The 22,746-nt window shown below is 37.3% G+C and overlaps 1 protein-coding gene across 7 annotated transcripts; it reads left to right on the forward strand.

Moving 5' to 3' along the window:
* Positions 1-379: 379 nt before the first annotated feature.
* LOC110761532 (UPF0481 protein At3g47200-like) lies at positions 380-22,135 on the forward strand. Of its 7 annotated transcripts, none has more exons than XM_021964016.2 (6): positions 380-539; positions 729-798; positions 3,654-3,938; positions 5,621-5,783; positions 19,875-19,955; positions 20,581-22,135. In XM_021964016.2, exons 4-6 carry the CDS (start codon positions 5,635-5,637, stop codon positions 21,953-21,955), a joined length of 1,605 nt encoding a protein of 534 aa, XP_021819708.1. In that variant the 5' UTR covers positions 380-539; positions 729-798; positions 3,654-3,938; positions 5,621-5,634; the 3' UTR covers positions 21,956-22,135. The 7 variants fall into 7 exon arrangements, with proteins under 7 accessions (XP_021819708.1, XP_088104532.1, XP_088104530.1 ...); XM_021964014.2 differs by having other exon boundaries at positions 399-592; XM_088248406.1 differs by lacking the exon at positions 19,875-19,955.
* The last annotated feature ends 611 nt before the right edge of the window (positions 22,136-22,746 follow it).

The following is a 22,746-nucleotide window of genomic DNA, read 5'->3' on the forward strand; positions in this document are numbered from 1 at the left end:
TTGAAAGAATATTGAAGTCCTCTTAATTGAGGCATACAAAAGAACTCATCCGAGCCAGTACCCCCCTTGGAGCATAATGGCTTAATTAAAGGTCTAGAATAAGCACAAATTCATCAAACAAAGTATTTTACATCGCCTATACTAGGTCTATTGGGCTAGTCTCATCCCCAATAGTGGCACGCTTGCACAAACTATAGATCGGGCCAGAAGAAACAAGTTGCCAGAGGCCAGCCCAAGCTTTCCCGTCGTTTTCAACATGATCCAACTTTCAGTTTTGTCTGAAATTGAACAAGTCCTCTCGCGAGCCAAGGATCCAATCGGGGCATTGATGTTGACCTGGCCTTCTCCTTTCTCCCGCTCTACTCTCAAGAAGGATCGACAGTAGAGAAAGAAAAAAGGCATCAACATGATAAAAGGCAACTTTTGGGGCAACTTTTCGTTCAATAATTGACACAATAACTCAACATAGCATTTCTTTAAGTTTAAACCTTCCGATATCTCTTCTATATCGCCAGCAGAACCAAGTCTTTGTTTAAACAGTAAGTCAAATGTAAAGTTTAAACCTTCATCAGATCCTCCTTCTAGATCGCATGTAAAGTTTAAACCTTCATCATATCCTTCTTCTATATCGCCAGCAGAACCAAGTTTTTTTTTCTTTTAATTTTTAATTTTTTGTATTGGCTTTTTAGCTGAACTAAAGTCTCTTCCTTTAACTTCTTTGTTTTCAGGAATTCGATGACAAGCCTTGAAGGCCTAGTCGACTCAAGCATCTCAGACAACCAGCAGAAGAACTTGCAGGTTCTTTACTCCATTCATTTTGCTAACATCTGTTTCTCTTTCAGCATTTGATCAGAAGATTATTGCTCGCATACTAATTAGCTCAGAAGTAATTCAATTTTATTTTTCATATTTGAAAAAACAAGAGCTACTTTCTTTGGTATTCAAACAAAAAATTGAACGGAAATATTGATAAAATTGACTCAAAAACACCTAAATTGCAACGGAAATATTGATATTGGTAAAAGCTCAACATAAACAATGCAAATTTTGAGAAAAACATGGAACTTAAGATACGTTTATTTGATAAACTACATACTAGTTTGCAAAAGAAAATTAAATGAACTTAATTGTATGGAGCAAACATTGTTACTAAGAAATTGTTCACTAAGTTACTGAAATTTGAATAGATTAGGCAAACTAAACTCAAATTTTTCCCTTTGAAATACAACTATTTATGTATTACTCAAAGTCAAATAGTTCTTTCCTCCAACCCTGCAGACTTTAAATTTGAGTACGCAGCTTATATTAAATTGTTTCAAAATAATTTAACTAAAAAACGATTTTGTGGTTAATTTTTCTTCAGTTTATTATATTTTCATTTATGGACTCTAAATTTATTTTTATGATCGTTTCAACCTAAAAAGGTTTAAATTTCTAAAACAAAACTTTAAATAATAAATAGTAAACGACAAACACACAAATTAAGAACAAATAAGTAGGTATATACTTTTGGATAACTTTTGAGGTTAGATTAATGAAAATTATGTCCGTGCATTTCGTTTTGGGCCGTTGGATTTTTATAAAAAATTAATTCTTGGGCGTTTGATGGAAGGGTAACTATTAAGTTCAGATGAAAAAAAAAACCTTCAAATTCTGGCGAAAAACAAAAATTAATTCTTGCAGCGGGGCCCTTTAAAGTTAAAAAAAATTACGCACAATCCAAGCACGTCTTTCTGGGCCTATCATTTTGCCTGGATTGGAAACAATGGCCGAATTCCGCCTAGATTTCTGCCCGACTCAAATTTGGCCCATCCGTATACACCCATTGTTCTGGGCTAAATCCAAAATTTTGGGTTTGAGACTATCCGATTCCCATTGGACAGGGGAATTTGAATGAATATAACATACGTAACCTTAATTAATGATTTACTAGTGTTATCGACACGTCATCCACTGCAAGTTGGGTTAGTAATCAAAATAATACTCACGATAATCCAATAGTTAGTCAATAATTTTTTTTAAACATAAGCAATGAATTTGTAGCTCAAGTAATTAAAAACATTTATCCATACACTCAAGATTCTAAGTAATTAATAACATTAGCAATAGGAAAATAATAATATTACATTTAGAGTTTTGGAGAATTCTGAGAAAGAATCTTAGCTAGAGATTCTTGTTATGCAAAAGTTGTGAGTGATTGTGATTTTTTAAAAGGAAGACTCACTATTATACCAAATATAGGAGTCCAAATTATAAAAAAAAATAAATAAATAAATAAAACCCTATATGAAATGAACTTTAGAAACACACCCAAAGCCCATTTACAACATAATAAAAAGGTTTTTAACTTTTTTTAAATTACAAAACTGTCATTGATTTCTTAAAACAAACTCAATCCCAAAACCTCATAAAAAGCTCAAAACACTCAATAGGGCATCAAAGTAATTTAATAGAGATTTTCTATTTAAACCCCGCACTTCTCTTTGTTCACCCCAATACTTAAATCATTAAGCTGTAAGTTTTATTATTGTGTAAAAAGACAAAAAAGGTCATCCAACTTAATAATTAACTCTAGTATATCTATACACACACCCCAACTTCCTATTTACAAACTCACTCTCTCTCTCTCTCTCTCTCTCTCTCTCAACAATACCTAAGGGTTTGGGGTTCCATATGTTTGTGTTTTTTTTCTGCTGGGAACAAAGAAAATTGTGGGGTTTAAATAGAAAATCTCTTTTATTTCTCATTTTTTCAGTTTTTGGGGTGTATTTAAGGGTAGTTTGGGAAGACAGTGGGGTTTTCTTAGAAATTATGAAAATTTAAATTAAAAAATGGGGTGAACTTAGAACATGGGGTGAACTAAGAGAAGTGTGGGGTTTAAATAGAAAATCTCATTTAATAATCAAAATTAAATTCAATATGGCTAGCTATCATTTTTTGGGTTTGTTTATAAAAATTAAAAGATGTATGGTTTATTTATAATTTTAGTGCTAAGAATAGGTATATGACTAAATATCTCTTTTTAAAATAAACATTTTTGTAGGGGTTAGGTGCCTAAAATCTTTGGGTGTGGATTACATAAACGAATCTTTTTTTTTTTTTTGGGAGGCCTCTTCTAATGAAAGGGTTGATAAATATCTACAAACTCACACACACGCCGATGCGAGGGCTTCACTTACCATGTCACCCATTTAATTGGTGGATAATGATTCATTTGTACGAAATTACAAAAACACTCACGGTCAAGCGGAATAAGTGAACCACTTTAAATTTGAGAGGGCAATGTGAGATTTGACTGTAATTTAAGGGGAATTGATGTAAATAAATCTATTATTTATGATAAAAATAGAATGGGTTGGTGGATTTCCAGTTACAAATCGGTCTGGTTCGATTTTTGGACCTATGTCGACTTTTTTTGTCAAAACAGCTTTTTCAGACTTGGTTCGTCTAATTTGCAGTTCCAATGCCCGCCTCTAATTTCAGCTCGCTGTATTTAATTATTTAATCTAAATAATTAAATAAGGGACCGAAATAATTACTGGTCAACAGTTTGGTACTATGTTGTTGGTCGCCATTAATCTGTTTAACTCATTCAAGGTGTGCTTGGCTTAAATTTATGTAAGATTGTACTAAATGAGAGACTAATGATGTAGGTGGGTTCCGTGGAGGGATTGGTAGATATTTGCAACAGGTACAATCAAATTTAAAGAGTTGTCTGCTGGTTGTTGGGAGCACCAAGTAGGGGGTATGGTGGAGGGATATTGGTAGATGAATTGATCACCAGTGAAGGCAGGCTGCACGTTGCAAGGGAAGCTCCCACAAGTAGATAGAGAGAAGCTCTCACGAAAGAGAGAGTTTCTCTGGATCTCCAGCAGAACAACTAAGTGTTTGTTTAGCGGAACAAAGTCTCTTGCCTCAAGGCTTCGAAATTTTTGCAGGTTCCATTCATTTTGCTAAACTCTCTTTTTCTTTCAGCTATGATCAGAAGAGTACTGCTCACATTTACTTAACTCAAAACTATTTCAATTTTGGTTATGAAGTCGGTCCGGCCGAAACTATTTGTTTAATTTGCTGCTCTTCTTTTCTTCTTCATGTTTGAAAAACAAAAGAGCTTGCTAGTTTCTTTGGCCTAAACTTAGGGAATGAGAGAAGATCAACAACAAAACATGAAAAACGTGAACAATTACTATCTGTCAGATGCAAACAAAATCTTCAGAATTAATTAGGATGCTTTATGGATAAAACTGAGTTCAAGGTCTTATAAAATTAGAGCATCTACAATTATGCTCCCTATTTTTTAGTTAAAAGTTAGCTAAAAACACACAAAAGCTATTTTAGGAACTCTCTATAAAATTTGAACTCCAATCATACTGTCTAGTTTAGGGAGTCATAAAAACTATAATGATTTTTTAATTCAATATAATTGGTCCATCTTTTTAAAAAAAATAAATAAATACATAGTTAGCATTAGTTAAAAGTTTAAAATATGCATAAAACAAAACAACATTAAATTATAGGGAGTCACTAGGAGTATTTTCTCTCCCCTTAGATTTTGGAGCTCCTAGAGGTGGATAGAGAGCATGGTTGGAGTTGTATTTTTCCAATTCCTCCCTAAAATTTGTCTAATGAGGTGATGTAGGGAACCCATTGTTAATGCTCTTAGATATTGGCTCTGACAGAAATGTTAATTGCACAGAAACACAAATATTTTGATATGTCTGTAAAAGGTTCAAGATACACAATGCAAATTTTTAGTAAAATCATGGAAATTTTGAATGAATATTTTTTTGATAGGAAAGGTTCAAGATACACAATGAAAATTTTTAGTAAAATCATTGAAACTTTGAATGAATATTTTTTGATAAAAAAGCAATATAATTTTATTATATCAATAAAAATAAACAGTACAAAGGAAACAAACTGCAAAGGATGTAAAGGGAACCATCCCAATAACAATATGGCAACCATGAAAATAATTTTTCTAAAACCGCTTTCAACCACCATAATTTCCCCAAATCTAGTTCAATGACTTTCAAAGACAAAAACTAGCCGTTAATCGGTATGATTCTTTTAAAGAGACTAAAAACACCCAACAAACTCAACTAAGTTTCTAGAATCATGAGAAGAAGAAAAAAAGACAGAGAACTCATAGAGTTTCTGGACTTTATTGAACAAACTAAAGCAACATTGGTAAAAGGAAAACCAACTGCCGTTAATCTTCCATCGAAGAATGAATATTTAAGATACATTTATTTGTTCAACTATCTACGTGTTTGTCAAAAGAAAACTAATGAAATTAACTTGATTGTGTTGTGGGGTTGTGTGACCTCAATTAAATGATTTACGTACACTGCAATCATTGTATATATACAACTATTTGCACTTCATACACTGCAAATTGAACTAGTACACTGATAAAGTAGAGAAATATGACAACAACATATAATTAATGTATCTTAAGAAACTACGTAACTAATAATAATAACATTAATTTAGAGAATTAAGCAATTATAATAACATTAGCGAAGCGATGTTATTAATTTGTAAAACTAGGCAGAGGGATATTGGCCATTTGAAATCTGTCTTATCAAAGCTGTATGTGGTTACGTTGCACTTGCAGGGAACGACAAATCAATGGAAGAAACGAAAGAGCTAAGGAACGAAAAAAGGTCAACGAAGGAGACCGTGGAGTGTAGTTCAAAGCCTAATCGTAAATTTGTCGCACGCCCTATGCCCCCGAAGAGGAGTCAGATCAAGCGTCAGATCTTTGATCAGATCTTAAGGTATACTTTTTACACAAACAAATAGGGGTTTCATTTTACCAATCTTTCAAGACTTATAATTTAGAGTGTTGTTAAACGAACTTTAAAATTAACTGAGTACACCCTATGATCTAAGTACACCTAAATATTTTAATTAAAATATAAAATTAACTAAGTACACTATGTTTGTACAAATTTCTCACGAGAGAATATTCGTGGACGAATCTTCTCTCTAGACCGTTCCCCTGCTAGTTTTCCTGCAAGACAAATGGTGATCAACGGAGAACCACCGGTGTGATGGTGGCCAAGGGCCCTCCGCTGCCTAATTCAGTAAAATAGTCTTGGAATATTCAAATAATACTAACAGGACAGAGATAATTCTCTACGGGAGAGATGTGTAGCGTGGGAGCCAAGTAGGTAAGAGAGGTGGTGACAACCTGGGCTGGTCAGCCACGAGTGTGAGAGCAAGAGGGGAATTCGACTGGGGCGAGAGAGAGAGAGAGAGAGAGAGAGAGGGAGAGTGTGTATGAGTGTGTGTGTGTGTGTGTGTGTGTGTGTGTGTGTGTGTGTGTGTGTGTGTGATCTCTAGGGTTTTCCCAAGTGAGGAAGAAGTTTAGAATTACCTTTTGTTAGGGCCCAAAAAATCTCAAGAAAAGCCCATGCATATTTTAAAGACCAATGCACTATCATGCTATAAAAGCAGCCTAGCCGATACATACATGCCATGCTAAGTAAGGCTATAATTTGGCACGTGGGGAGGTGGTGGTACGAGTTTATCACTTTCACATGCAAACTTGTAAGAATTACAAAGTTTCACAAGTCCAAGCCCACCTAGCCTACTACACTGTCAAGCATTACCTAACACAAAGCCCAAGCCACTGTAATACAACATAGCCCAAGCACAAGCATGCGATAACACTCAATGGCAAGCAACTCCCTTTTAGTGTCAAATATAGCAACAAGCTTAAGTGGGCTCAAGCCACTTAATTACATGTCTGGGGCTTGTGGATCAGTTTGTGGTGTGGATGGTTACAAGATTCAAAAGGCCCATTAGAGGTTCAAAAGGTGGAAGTTTTGTGTTGGGGACCAAAACCAGGCCCATTTTCTTGAGTCATTAAATGGGTAAGCAGAGAAAAGAGTTTTCACATCTATCCCCCACCAACACCTACCCATATCCAGCCTCAAGTACCCACACGGCACTAAAACCAACTATACGGCACCAAAACAAACTATACGACAGCAAAACAAGCTACCTTATCTTTTCTCTCGTATAAACCAACTGCCCAGCTCCTACATAGAATGAAAAAGTCATGTCGTCTCAGCTAGGAGGCAAAACGACTAAAAGGAAACAACCACTTTGAAGCCGGAGAAGTAGGCCAAACCAGCTTGATACTAGAGTGCACGTGTGTGGGGAAGTAAGCTCGCAAATCCTATAAAAGGGAGATAGGAGTAGGTGACGGGGTGAGGGAATCTACTGCCGTAAACACCCAAACACCCAGAAAACCAGGCTTAACGTCTACACCCTACCCTTTTTCTTATGATAATATCCTTCCAAACCCCAAAAGTCACTGATCGCCCATATCTTTCTACAATGCCTTTTGTTCCAACCCAAGCAGTAGAAGCTCTCATTCTTTCTTGCTAAACTTGTGGAAACTTAGCTCCCACATCACAAGCCCTTCAAGCCAAGCATAACTTTCTAGTTCTTTTACCATAGTCATCACATTCTTAATGGGAAAAACCAGAGCATTCCCTGAAAATCTACATTTCCTCGGAGTGTTTTGGGGCCTGGTTTCGAACTCAGGCAAAGGAGCATCACAATTATCTCCTTACGACAACCCAAGTACACATTGAGCTGCCGTAACCAAACAAGCATCTCATGCCAAGTTCAATATCTTGATACATCAAAGCAAACTCTCATGCCAAGCCTATCTATGTACAATGTCGTACACCATCCAGCAGCGCCCGTACACCATCTAGCAGGCCTGTATCTCATCCCGCAGGCATCGTACCTCATTCGATGCATAAATAACCATCCATCTTTGTAAACTCTTCTTTTCCATTTAAGGAGGAAATAATTCTCTAGAATTATTCATTTCTTGAATCTTTTCTTGCTTTCATGTGGTAGATGTTAAATTTCAGATAGATGGGCTAACAGCTCACTACTAGCAACAGGGACGGATCCACAGAGGAGCAAGGGTGGTCAAGTGACCCCTGCAACCCCTGAAATCCTCCATTAGAGAGTGGAAATTTGACCCCTGCAACCTGTTTGATGAAAGTCCCCAAAGGGGCTGCTGTTCTGTCTTGTTGCTGCTGCTGTCCTCCTTCAGCCCGCGTCAATTTTTTCTCTCCTTCGACGTCAAAACGACGTCATTCCACTTATGTATTTTTTAAAACCTAGCCAAAACGACGTAGTTTTGGCTCAAGTTATAATTTTTTTTTTAATTTAAAAAAAACTGAAACAGAGGCTGCAAAGCTACTGCCCGATAACTCCCCATCCCCAAATGTGTTTTCACTTGTTTTTTCCATTTTCAAACCCCACCCCACCTTTTTTTAATTTTATAGTTTTGTACCAGTTTAGCTGTTTTTGCTGGCTTTCTCTGGCGCCTTTTGTTTCTGGCTGCCTCCTAGCTTTGCATGTGTTTCTTTTGTTTTATGCTTCGTTTGGTTGTTGCTTGCTTCTCCTTTTGTTGGTTGCGCTAGCCTATTTTGGCTGTGTTTATGAAGATCTTTTTGCCAAAAATTAAATTTTTTTTTTTTTCTAAAAAAAAAAACCCCTAATCCTAGCAGATGACATCCTCATTGGTTAGTTTGAATAAATTAGGATTTTTTTAATTAGATTGTATATGCTTTAGTTATATTATATCTTGATAAATTGAATTAGTTTTTATGTTTGATAATTAATGAATATTCTTATACATTTTTTGTTTTATTAGTTGTTGGGAATTTATTTTGGTTAGTTTGAATAAATTAGGGGTTTTTGAATAGATTGTATCTGTTAGTTTGTATGCTTTAATTAGAGTTATTTCAAATACAATTATAGAACGATACTTTAAGAGAAAATTCTCATCAACTACTTCTAGTTTGGATAATGTGGGTAGTTTGAGTTCGAGAGATGTGGTGGGTAGTTGGAAAGAAAGTGAGTTGCAAGATGAAAACTCGTCGTGGACAATTGTAATATGATTTTTTCAATTAATTATGAATTATAATATTATCATTTTATTTTTATGGGTCTGTTATTTTGAATATAAATTTTTTAACCTTTAAGACGTTGACCTCTGGAAAGAAAATTCCTGGATCCGTCCCTGACTAGCAACACCGATATTGTCCCCAACTTAACTACTTACAAAGCCCAGTAGATGTGGGGTTTTATCACAAATGGTCTCGGTAATATTAGTAGTTGAACAATTCATTATATATTTTATTTTATTTAGTCAAGTTTCCGATATGGAATTTATATTCTTCAACAGTATATTCACTACCAAATGCCTTTTTTTAAATGATTATTTGTCTTCAGCCACAATTCTTGTCGTAGCGGCCATAAAGGAGAACTTGGGATTGCATGCCCAGTTCGTTCTTTCTATTTCTTTCTTTTTTCGTTTGTCTGCAATTGATTGCAAGACTAATTTCTGAAATCCAAACTTCGAAAAGCTTGACGACACTTGGATGCATGAGTTCCATGTCCTTTTTTTTATTTTTCTTTGTTTTATTTTTGTTTTCAGCACAGTTGTCTTCTTCTTCTTTGATGTTCAGGACATCAATTTTTAACGAAGACAACTTGATTTGTCGTGTGCCTCATACATAGGCTTGTAATTATCGCTTGGTAATTACATGCATTCCTCCTTTGCTTTTGACTCCGTGGTGGGCACACCACCACATCCTGGTCGTGCTGCCTTATCTCCAGGAAACGGAAAATAATCATCAAGGGGAAACCCTTTTGTCTCTTGCCATGCACTTTTTGTTGGCTGCTGCGTTGTAGCAGACTTGGCTTGGTTTTGTGATGATTGAAATCTTCATGACAATCCCCACATATTGAATTTTTTGTTTTGAGATGCTTGATCGCAGAGATAGACTTCACGGTCTTGCTGTTTGAGATGCTTATAAACATCGCGGAGAGACCCAACGATCTTGTGGCTTTGGATGCTCAAGGCACTTTTTGTTTTGGAAGCTGAAGGCATCGTGGTATCCCCACAAGCATGGAGCAAACTCTCTCATTGTCTTGAAGCCTTCAGATTTAGATGGCTTGACCATCCTATAATCCTTACGGATTATAACTTGCTCTTGGCTGTTCATGGATATATCTCAGAGTGAGACTAGGTCTCGTGGCATGCAGGAGAAACAAGAAATTCATGGCAAATTTCTTTTACCTTGCAAGCTTTCGGTGGAAATCTGCCAGCAGCTTATTGTCCTCAGTTTTCTGATGCTCTTCCCTCTGCGTGATCTGTCAAACAAAGTAGGGTAAATATTCAGTTATGCTAAGATGCGATAATATTATTATTCTTCTCCAATATGGAGGTATTTATACAAGTACAAAGATATGTTAACCCTAAATAAAATAGGAAATATATATAAATTATAATAGGAAGTAAATCTCTATTACAATAGGACTAAATAATAATTGGAAAGTAACCAAAATTCTAATGAAATAAGGAACCAAAATCCTAACTAAGTAAGGACTCGCCAACACTCCCCCTCAAGTTGGGCAAAGATATTTCGCACGCCCAACTTGACAAGCGAGTCACAGAACACCATATTTGAGAAGCACCAATTGTAGAGAAGGTCTTTTCGTCAACCACGAGTGAAACAAGTGACAACATAAAGCAAAGTTCACAGCGAAAACACAAGAGCAAACCCTAAAAAATAGGGCACATAGCAGAACACAGAAACCCTGTGAGCACGGCAGCAGATAAGGCATAACACAGAAGCCCTGTGAGCACGGCAGATAGCAGAACACAGAAACCCTGTGAGCACGGCAACAGATAAGGCAGAACACAGAAGCCCTGTGAGCACGGCAGAAGATAAGGCAGAAACCAAACCCTAAAAAATAGGGTAAGGCAAGGCAAACACACTAGCAAAGGCATGAGCAACAATACTGGCACCATAACAGGCAGGAGCAACAAGACAGAGACATAACAGGCATCATCAACAGCAATACAAGGCATTGGCATTGGCACCAGTAACAGCAGAGACAACTTCTCTTCACTCCCCTTCTCCCCCTGAAGAGAAGGGGTCGATGGAGCCATATGATCAATGGTATTTAAGAAACATGCACTGACTAACACTGAGATGTAGCAGAATCAGCCATGGCAGATAGGTGGTTAAATTGTAGCGGAATAGATGAGCAGCGGTGACAATAGCAAGGTAGGCAACGATGACGGTAGCAAGGTAGACGGCGACGGCGGCAGACTAGGATTATAAGCTAGATTTATAGTGCAACGGAAATAGGTAGTCTCTAGGGTTAGGGTAGAGACAGATCAAAACACAGTAACATCATCGGCAATGACCACAACAACGGAAACAATAGCGGCAATGGTAACATTAACGACAGTAGTAGAGGTAACGGCAACGACAATAATGAAGGTCCAAACACATTGATGTGAGATACCACCGGATAAGGGATTGGGTGAATGATGGAGACATCACAGTAATGAAGGTTCATACGAATGAGAACGCTTCAGATTGCCTAACAAAGCCAGTCACAACAGCAAAGTTCAAGCATTGTTTGAGCTTGCTCAATCTTGTTGCATGCTAAAGATTGAGGTGGAGTTCTTGAGAGTTATCAGGACGATTCTCAAGACATTACAGATGTCCTGGAAGGCAATGATATCCACAAGGAGTCTTAGGCTCGCCATGGTGGAGATTGTTGGAAAAATGGCTCACCTAAGGATACAAGGTTGGTTTTGGCGTTGAAAGGAAGATTTTGAATTTGCCTAAAAGCGACCGGTCGCTAGGCATTTGCGACCGGTCGTCCTGGGCAGATTCGAAGTCTGGAGCGAAATCGACGAGCGACCGGTCGCCATCTCTTTGCGACCGGTCGCAGGAAGCACAAGCGACCGGTCACATGACATTTGCGACCGATCGTCCTGAGCAGATTCAAAGTCTGGAGGAAAAGAATTCTGGCGACTGGTCGTCCCAGTCGTGCTGTGATGTTTTGCTTACGTATTTTCAACTGTCTTTTCAAGGGCTATCGCTTTCCACAAGTTTGCAGGTGCTTAATGGGTCACTTCTGAGGTAAATGAGGGTTGACTACTTGCTGGATAGTTGGGAGAGCACTCATGGCTAATTGGTTATCTTATTTTGAATAATCTCCTCTCCATTTTCTGGTTTAATGGAGGTGGCTGAGTGGGATTGTATTATCTACCTGATCTGACCCTTAGTCTAAGTGGTGACTAAAAGGAAAGAACGTGGAGGACAATCAGATATCCTATCTCTTGTCCATTGGCTTGTGTAGGTAATGGGATGAAGTAAGATAACACAAGGGAGAAAGCATGTTGAACATATGTAGTGGCAAAAGCTGAAAACAATTGAGTTTTTTTTTTCAAGTGAGAGTTTCAGAAAAACCAAGGTGAGAGCAAGAGAGTTCTCTAAGTGTATCAAGGTGTTGAGCAAGGGTGTGAGAGAAACAGATTGTGAGGGTAGTGTTCTAAGGGGGTTTCCTTTGTAAACCAAAGTTGTAACATATCTTCATTAGTGAAATTTCTCAAGGTGATCACCAAAGAGGATGTAGGCAATTTGCTGAACCTCTATAAACACTTGTGTCATTTGTGCTTGGTTAATTTCTGTGTGTGTGTGTAAGACTCATCCATCATTGAGTTCTTTGTCCAAAGTCCATCAACAACAAGATCTTAAAAGGGCAGTGAGTTAGTCATTAATTCACAACAGAGGAAAGCACTTAAATTGTAAGGAGAACGCAAACACAGGTCACAAGAAAACCTAGGCTCTGATACCATGTCAAACAAAGTAGGGTAAATATTCAATTATGCTAAGATGCGATCATATTATTATTCTTCTCCAATATGGAGGTATTTATACAAGTACAAAGATATGTTAACCCTAAATAAAATAGGAAATATATATAAATTACAATAGGAAGTAAATCTCTATTACAATAGGACTAAATAATAATTGGAAAGTAACCAAAATTCTAATGAAATAAGGAACCAAAATCCTAACTAAGTAAGGACTCGCCAACATGATCTAATGTTGCTCTTTTTTATAGAGCTTGAACAGATTGAAGTCTTTTTTTAATTCAAACTTGAAACCAACAGATTTTATCCCTTCAAACTTGGAAGCCAAATGCAACAAATGGAAGTCTTCTTTTCGATATGAGTTCCATTGAAATAACATTTCCTGTTTGTCAATTTCAAGTAGGTCTATTTTTTTTTTCCTTGTTTCTGTTTGTGTCTACAAAGGTCAGTGGGTTATGGCTTAATGGAAGAAGTGTCTATGCAAAGGGGTTAAGCAAATAAGCCATGTGGATACAACGAAAACCTAGCCTAAACTACATGTTGTCAATATCTTGCACAACCAAAGACAAACCCATACACACTTTAGAATTGTAACATGGGTATTCAAGATTCCTAGAGGCTAAATCTACAGAAAATACCTCTACATGTTTTTACTTTTGTGAAACTAGATGGAGAATAATTGGGATTGAACTTTTATCTTTCTTGGATTATATCCATATCTTTGTTGATGTATATGGTGTTTTTTCTGAATTGGTTTAACTCCAAATTCAGAAACTATACATCTCTTGAATTGTACCTCTTTATCCAGAGGTACCAATGAAGACACTTCTCTTCATGAAAGAATGTGTCTTTATGTTAATCATGTATATGAAGTGTTTCTAACATTGATATACATACTTCAAACACTTAGGAATCAAGAGGCACACCACATGACTGAAGGTGCTTCAAAATCGCACCCCAGACATGAACTGACCTGTTTTCGAACATGACCGGCAGCTCATTTTTATATAGCAAGCATCACTGATGAATCTGCCTGAAAACGACCGGTTGTTTCCCTCAAGCGACCAGTCGCTTTTTACGAAATTGCTATATTTCTAAAAATTCTTCAACCTTTTGTTCCACATATCATCTGGCTAGGGAACTCATGTTTCACATGGACACTACCTTCGCCTCTAATTTAAGGCTTGCTGGATGTATTAAGACATAAATGCCAATTTTTTTGAACACATAAATTTTTTTGTTTCAACAATGAACTCAAAATTAAGACTATAACACCAATAAGGTGATAGTTGGATTGGCTTAAGTCTTTGGTGTGTTCTCAAGCGGTCCTAGGTTTAAGTTCTCATGGTACATGTGTGCATGAGTTTCTCCCCTTCTTAATTTTGGCCACAAAAAAAAAAGGACTGTAACATAGAAAAAGAAAAAAAAAAGACAATATGTAATTCACATTGTACACAATAAGAAAGAGATAAACAAATTCTAGTATAATAATACATATTTACTTACATATACACACCATAACAGTCTTCAAAATTGTGAATCTTGACTGAAAATGAAAATTCTAGACTAATTTCCCATAAAACAAAGCATGAAATTCAAAACTAAAAGAAATCATCAATCATACCTGTTAAAAATTCGGACTTTAGCCTTCATTGAATCATTTAGAAAGAATGGGTAAAGTGAATAAGTGTTTGTCATCAGGAAGTTTCTTTTTCATAGTCAAACATGTGAAATTGGGCTCAATGTATTTTATTTCTTAATTTTATTCAATTATGTTAATTGGCTTAGACTATGAATTTACTGAATAAGTGGGTTTTTTTTTATAACTAAGCTCTTCTTAATTTTGGATTGAATTATTGGACATAATATAATGTTTATATATAGTGACATGCGAGGTAGGTATATATAGATATTTATATAAATTGGTGGTCGTAAGCGGTCGCCTTGCCTGATTGAGGGCTTCCCATCACTAGTCATTTGCCCTTTTTTCGTTTTTGTTTTTTCACTCCCCACAACGACGACAACATGGTCTTGTGATCAAAATTATTCATTTTTAGGTTCGAATCAAGGACCATCGTATAAGAAAAATAGTCAAATCGAAAACTTTTTAGCCATAATGTGCTCATTGATTTCTTTGTAGCTTAAACCCTCATTGATTTCTTTAACTACAGTTAAATGTTGAATGGTCTTCGACTTAGCTCGTTTGGGACTGCTTCTCTAGGAAGTACTTCAGCTCATAAGCGCTTCTAACAAAAGCGCTTTTATTATAAAAATCTTGAATTTTCATAAAAAATTAAAGTGCTTCGTGGAAAAGCACTTGGGAGTGCTTCCTAGAGAAGCACATAGTAGGTGCTTCTACAGGAAGAGCTTCTATGACCCAGAAGCACTTCTAAACTTTTCTGCCAAACGTTGTCCGCAGTGCTTTTAGTTATCAGAAAGCGCTTTTGGCCCTTCTAGAAGCACTTCCAAACAGGCGATGCAAAATGATTTAAGAAAGGGACCTTAAAGTGGACAGTTGTAAATATAGACCTAAATATTGAGATCAACTTGGATGAAGACGCATGTTTACTTACTAGGAATGGACGAAGTTATGAATTAAGAAAGTTTAGGAATATGTGAGAGGAATGGGAGAGAGATCAACTGATAGGACCCACCCCGGATTCTCCCTTGGAATCCGTGACGAACCCTGCTTCCCGTCCGGCATTTAACTGATGTCGAGCCCACTTTTCCAAAACGTTTTTTTAGCCCTAATTTAAACTGATAGACAATTCGACTTCTGCCGAAATTTCGGCAGTCACCCCTGTAATTTCCCAATTTACAGTACCTATAAATCAGCACAGAAATAATCCCAATTTTCACCATGCACAAGGTAAAAGCACACACAACAGTTAAGACTATTGAAATGGGCCTCAGGCCCTCTACCCGAACTTAAAAATGAGTAGCTAAGAGCAACTAGAGATTTAGTTTGCACTCCGAGGAAAATAAAAGGTAGAGAGTGATAGTAGCACACTCCTACGGAGTTGACAACAATGATTTCTCGACATGGTGGTCTCAACCTCAGATGCCTAGAACCTGGAGGCACAAAACAGAAAATGTGAGTAGACGAAAACAAAGGGTTAAACATAATTTATATTCAACATAAATAACCCCCTCCGTTTTAGAAAATAGTGCCCAAAACACCATGCAATAGATATCTTTAGTAAACGTACAGAAATATCATCCAATACTAGAAAATATTTCAGTTCAGTAAAATTTCATATCATGACATACGATAAGGAAAACCATTTAATTAATACTTCTCAAATTCTCGGACTCTACGGTACACCCCGTCAAATTCTTCGTAGACAGCCCTATCAAGGGCCTTACATTACACCCTGTCAAAGGTGCCCGGGTCCCGACACACCTCCTAAGAGTTACCGCATGTCTAATGTATCTGGGTATCCATTGTAACTAAGGGGAGTTACATGTAATTCCATAATTCCAATTTTGAAAAATACGTTTCCAAATAACATAAATATATATATATATAATAAAATAACACCCATAATTCTTTATGAAAACCATAAAAAATCATAATCAAGAAAAACACCAAAACTAAAATAAACCCATTCGATTTCAATAATATCCAAAATACTATATTCATATGGTTAGGAAATATAACAACCTCCTAGAATCTCATAGGACAACAGTAATAAAATCCAATACACCATATTTAAAATTCCAAAACCATATGAACCAAAATCCCATGTTCAAATTTTCATAAACAAACCCAATATCACCAAATCCAAAATCACCAGAGTCCGAAACTCAAATCCATATACTTTAATAATAATAATAATACTCCCTAGAAATTCCATATCACATTTTAAAAGCCGAGACTAGTCCGATAATAAAATCTCATAACCTCATTAACCCAAAATAAACCAATTTCGAATCAAATCACATTTATACAAGCAATTCCATATTTGAAAAACAATGCTCATTTAAAAACAAATGTCCACTCACAACAAGTCCAATGCTGCTTAATTGTGAGAGGGCTCTTCCTGTGGAGTACGCTAAGAATGAATACCTATTTGAGAGGATAAACGGACTTCGTTAATAAAAGTACCCCACAACAAACTTTAACTCATAACTCTAGTTTTCGGGTCTCAAAGTAAGCACACCTTTTAAGAAGGCTTATAGGGTCATTCTAGTACTTCTCGAATGATGAGACAGTCTCGGAAGACTCATGGTCAACCAAGTGGTCAAACTTTTCATATTGGTCAACCAGGCCCGCGAGGCCCACAACCTCCGATTTCCGATTCGAAAGTTTCTATAGGTCCAACAAAATCTACAAAATAAGTCCCAAATATTTGGTCTCAATCGAGCGGTCGGATTTAAGCCAATCACACGATTGGACGACGATCAATTCGCCTAACCCTATAATCATTTACTACGAATATCCGATACTACAATTCTCTATCCGCAAGTTTTTACAAGATCCTAGAGGTACATGGAACAACATAATTGAAATTGGAACCGATTGAACGATTCGAACCTATCAAACCTGGATATCACATAATAGGTATAATATATGTTCGATAGTCAAAAGGTGACTAACTTCAAATCCAAGTATACCGTCATGCTCGGGATGACATGGGGAAGATTTTAGAACACAATGGCCGCCACAAGGTGGTTCACACGCCGCCACTCGTCTCTCGCAGCTGTGGGTGGCTTGACGAAAAATCTTCAAATCACCGAGCAATACCTATACCCACAGTTCAAGCACAACTAGAAGAGCATTTTTAGTTCTTGGACCCTTACCAAAAAGTGGCTGGAGGTGCCCGAAACATGGTCAAAACCGCCAGCCTCTAAGGGTGTCTAAATCAAACTCTCAAATCTCAAATCAACTCAAACCATGTACACAATCAACAAGAGCACAAGGAGAGGATCGAAATCCATACCTGGATCGATGTGAACAGCCGCCGAAGTCGACGAAAACTACAACTGAAACCATGGAAATCGTCAGTCTTTTGGAACTCAAAACAGCATTGTGCCGAACTTGGGTGGCTGGATCTTGGCCCAAACATGGTCGCCGAAAGTAGCCAGTCATTTTCCGACATGTCTCGTTGGAGGAGGTGGCCAGACAGCAGTGTGGCGTCGCCGAGAAGGTGAAAAGCTGGATATTTAAGGTTTCTGAATAATTTCATAAATTCCCAACGTGTCCTTTCAATTTTCAGACCTTTACGCGTTTATTACAACTCGGAATTGAGTATGTCGCCTGTCCACGAACTCATATCGACGAGCTCTTAGCAACGGTGCTACTCAATTCCCCAAAATCATTCCGAAATCAAAAGTGACTAAAGTACCCCTACCCCCAAAGGCAAAAATGTAATTTCACAATTAAATAATTAAATAAACTACTTAATTGGGTCGTGGTGTGACATCAACTATTGCTCCTAATCATTCTAATTTATTTACTGAGTTACAGATTTTAATATAGAACCCATATAAAAAAAATTGGGAGAAACAATAGTAATTTATTGATAGGAAAATAACCAAAAGTACATAAAGGTTGGGCGATGCCTTGAGGCCTCAATGTATGCTGGCTTTGAGAAGCCCCACATCCCTAGGGTTAGGTAAGTTTCTCTACATAAAGACTGGAATAGAGAAGGCTCACAGTCCCCTATTAAGCTACTCAAAAAAGTTAATAGTTACAATCCTCAAATAAGGCATCAGAAATAAAGTCTAGGGGTTCTTCAAACCAAGTTAGAGAAGCCCCAATATGTAAAGCGAAACAAGCCATACGGTGAGTCACGCTATTTGTTGTGTGACGGATGTGGATAAAACCTTCCCCAGTAATCTGTGACAAAAGCCTCTTGTTATCTTCCATAATTGGGCCAATCAAAGACCTATCAATAGAATAATTCTTGAGAGCCATCACGATCTAGAGAGTATCACTCTCAAAAACAATATATGTAAAACCCCTTTCCTTCGCAAAATAGGTCCAGCTCTAGCTGCAATAGCTTCCACCTGTATGGCAGAATAAACATTGTCGACCTTCAAGGCACAACTAGCTACGAAAAAACCACTGCAGTCTCGCACAACTGCTCTGACCCCTCCCTCAGTACTATCTACCCTCCATCCTCTGTCACCATTGGCTTTGAGCAAGCCTTGTAGCGGCCGTTGCCAATGTGGAGGGGCGGTTGACTTGGTGCTTGTGGTTTTCTTCTCCAAACTTTCTTGGGCTTTTAGAAAATCCTGAAGCCATATCGCTGTGCTAATTTCCTCCGGTCTTGTGCGTCGGTTGTGACATAGGAGGTTGTTACGTGCGTCCCACATAAATTTTAATTCCTTATGTATTAGTAAATGTGGGGAAATCAGATATTGGAATAATTGCACGCTATTCTGTGCTTAAAACTGTTTATGTGTATATACGTTTTTAGGTGCAAACGTGGTGTCGTTGGAATGACAAGACCACAATTTGTTGGAACAGTACCCTTTTTTTTTCAATTTTTACTTAACAAGCTTACCAAGGCCCTAAAGTTTACTGCTCAATAAAGTTGTCAACCTTTAGGGCTCGTTTGGAAGTGCTTCTTTCCGAAGCGCTTATGCCAGTAGCGCTTATGCTAGTAGCACTTATGACATAAGCGCTTCTACAAAGAAGCAATTTGTCGTTTGGATGTCACATTTAAAAGTGCTTTTACACTACATAAAACGCTTTCGATATTTTGTTCAGTGTTTGGCTAACATAGTAAAAACGCTTTTAAAAGTACTTAAAAAAAATTTAACGAATCCCAAAATATTATAATAAACATAGGGAATAAAAATTCACAGGATCCTAAAATAAAAACACGACTTAAAAAAGTATGAACTTCACCAAGTATAATTTTTAATCATTATGTTGTTAAATCATAATCCTTCACAAGGTCCATTTCAGTTGAACTCTGTAATTTTTCCCATGCTTAACCTGTAACCCTCTGGAGGTTTGAATGTATTGTTTCATTAATTAGTGGGTTTGAATGTATTGACTACCGTGCACCTGTGCATTCATACCCTACTCAATGTGCATTAGTACAAGTTCTTCGTTTCCAACTGTAGTTTAGGTCATGTTGGATATGCCTCCTGTTATTAGCTCATGTATGTTTTTCTGTTTGTTTTCATGTAGAGCTGGCACGACGTCACAAGAAGAGAAGGGAAAGAAGACAAAGGTGGGTCTAGGGCTCCATTGCTGCTGCCTTAACTCTTGGTACTGCAGCCTTGGCATACTCATATCCCGTCTGTTGGGCTTTTTTGGGTTTTAATATGAGAGAAAAAGAGAGAAAAAATATATATATAAAGAAAGGGTATTTTGGCCTTTAAAAAAATTAAATATGGATATTTTTGGTATTTTAAAAGATTCATTAAAGGGAGCCCAGTGCTTCCTGTGTTTTTGTCCTACAGCGCTTTTAAGAAGAAGCACTTGAGATGTGCTTCTTCCAAAACCACTCCAAGTGCTTTTGGATCTCATCCAAAGCGCTTTTGCAATTTTTGCCAAACACTATTTTTAAAAGATAGAAGCGCTTTCACCCATTTAGAAGCTCTTTTCACTGCTCTCAAAGCACTCCCAAACGAGCCCGTGTACGGATAAAATTATCAAACCAAAACAAAACACAATTTTTCCAAACAAAAAACAAAAAACAAATTGAAGGCATAGTTAGAATGGCGAGGATTGTTATATATTGTGTCAATGGTGTCCGCTTTTAGCAGCAATTAATCTTAAAGTCACTTCTTCTGCTATACCATAAAAATATGTATATATCTTAAAGTCACTTCTTCTGCTACATTAAAAAAAAAATGTGTATATATTGTTACAGCTAATATTCTTTCAATAGGATGGTGGAGAGCCAGCCGGATGAGCCCCAGCAGCCTGACAAGTGGTGCATCTACAGGGTTCCCAAGAAACTCCGCAAAGCAAACGAAGCAGCATACACTCCTCAACTACTTTCAATAGGCCCTTTGCACCATGGCAACCCAGAATTCAAGGACATGGAGACCTATAAGAAAATGTATTATGAGAATTTTTGTGAACGACGTACGAAGAAGAGCGAGAACGAACTGAAAGACTTCATCAGAGAGCGTAAACAGGACATTCTTCACTGTTATGCAGGGACTACTGAGCTTCGCGTGGACGTAATTTTAGTTGATGCCTGCTTCATCATCCAGCTCTTTTTATTGAACTTTGAAGACAATAAAAATGATTACATTTTGAGATCAGAATGGTTGAGGAAAGCTGTAGAGCACGAACTGATACTGTTCGAAAACCAGCTTCCTTATTCTCTTCTTGAAGAACTGTATAAGTTTGCCATGACTGCAGCCTCTCCCAGCTCGCATCCCGTCAAAGAGTCACAAGAACAAAATGTGGAAGGAAATGAATCCAGCAGGGACAACCAGCAGTACAATTCCTGCTCGACAGGTCCCCGTGATCATACTAATTCTGTAGATCAGAGTGACGAACCTGAACCTCGATTTCTTACGCTTACCTGGGAGTTCTTTAAAGATTACAGTAGGGGAAAATCCAACAGGAAGGAAGTAAAACCAAAACATTTCACTGATTTGGTAAGGTATTTTCTGTGTCCAGAGTTTCCAGGAGAAATCAACTTCCCGGTAGATGATGGTGTCCCTGTTGTCCCTGAAAAAAGTAAATACGACGTAAGAAAGCTGACGGCAGCAGGGGTGAAGTTCAGGCCACTTCCTCCAGGTACTGTACAGTACGTCATAGAAAAAGACAGAGATGAGGCCCACAAATACTTGCCATGTTTTAGAAATATGAAGCTGAAGCTTACACAGTTTTGTGTGAAGTATGAGACAGAATGTCTCATTCGAAATGTCATGGCCTTGGAGCAGATTTTGTACCCGCACGAGCCTTATATTTGCAGTTACTTTTTGCTGATGGATCAACTTGTCGATACCGTGGAAGATGTGGATTTGCTGGTTGAGAAACAAATTATTGTTAACTTGCTAGGCAGCAACAAAGCAGTTATAAAGCTGGTTAATTCACTCTGTGAGCAGATTAAGGAGGATAAATCCTTCTATTCTGGTCTCTGTAAAGATCTAAATACGCACTACGAGATCAGTAAAGTGAACCGAAGTGTGGCAATCCTCAAACAAGTTTACTTCAAGGATCTTTGGACAAGCAGTTCAACTGTACTTGGAGTTGTTGTCCTGCTTTTCTCAGTCGTTGGAACCATTAAGTCTCTAATGTCGTAAGATTTAAGCTTGTTCGATTCGTAATCTTAATAAATAGACAGCATATTAATGTCAGTCATTACTTCAAGTGATGAACTGGACAATAAGTTGGTTAGTGTTATATCTTCAACATTAAGTTTGAGTTACTAATTAGTTCTGTTATTGTTGTTAATAAAAAGGCTGCAGATCAGCTCTTGTTCATTATTTGTAATAAAAAAAATTTCCATTGAGAATTAAATAAAGAAAGAGTTACGCTCTTGTTTTTAATGCACTAAGAATTGAAGTGTTGGATCTTCAGCTTCAAAGCCACTTGCTGCTAGCTTTGGCTGGTCTTTACAGCAAATACATGTTAAGAATGCTTTTTTTTTTCTTTCTTTAACATGGAAATGAAAAGATACACGTTGTGCAGCCTGAACGCTCAGTCGATTCCAGTAGACCTTGTGCACAACGATGGAGGGCATTAAATTTAAGGAAGGGCTGCTTCAATTGTGCCCCTTAGTTGGTCCTATGAGTACTGCTTCAATCAGCACAACCCCTCACACAAATTGGACCCATTTTCTTGGTAAAAAGTAGGTCAAAGGATAAGGAAAATATTTGAACTCTAAGTTTGGGTATAAAAATAAATACTCTAGAGCCGAAAACAGAAAGAAATATAAATATACTTGGCACCACTAGACCTACAAGTTTTCACAAATTAGACTACTTTTGCGGAATGACTTGAGTTTTCTATGCTCTTCTTCTTCTTTTCCCCTTGTGTTTTGCAAGAAGGTACAACAGAGGATCTATTTGTTTTGCATGAATTTTTGTACCTA

Source organism: Prunus avium, chromosome 2 (assembly GCF_965620075.1).
Source record: "Prunus avium chromosome 2, drPruAviu1.hap1.1, whole genome shotgun sequence".
Classification (NCBI taxonomy): Eukaryota; Viridiplantae; Streptophyta; class Magnoliopsida; order Rosales; family Rosaceae; genus Prunus; species Prunus avium.

Coding starts and splice junctions, on each gene's coding strand:
- LOC110761532 (XM_021964016.2), top strand. CDS start 5,635: ATGGAAGAAACGAAAGAGCTAAGGAACGAAAAAAGGTCAACGAAGGAG. Junction 5,784..19,874: donor ATCTTTGATCAGATCTTAAG/GTATACTTTTTA, acceptor GTTTTCATGTAG/AGCTGGCACGACGTCACAAG. Junction 19,956..20,580: donor TGCTGCTGCCTTAACTCTTG/GTACTGCAGCCT, acceptor TTCTTTCAATAG/GATGGTGGAGAGCCAGCCGG.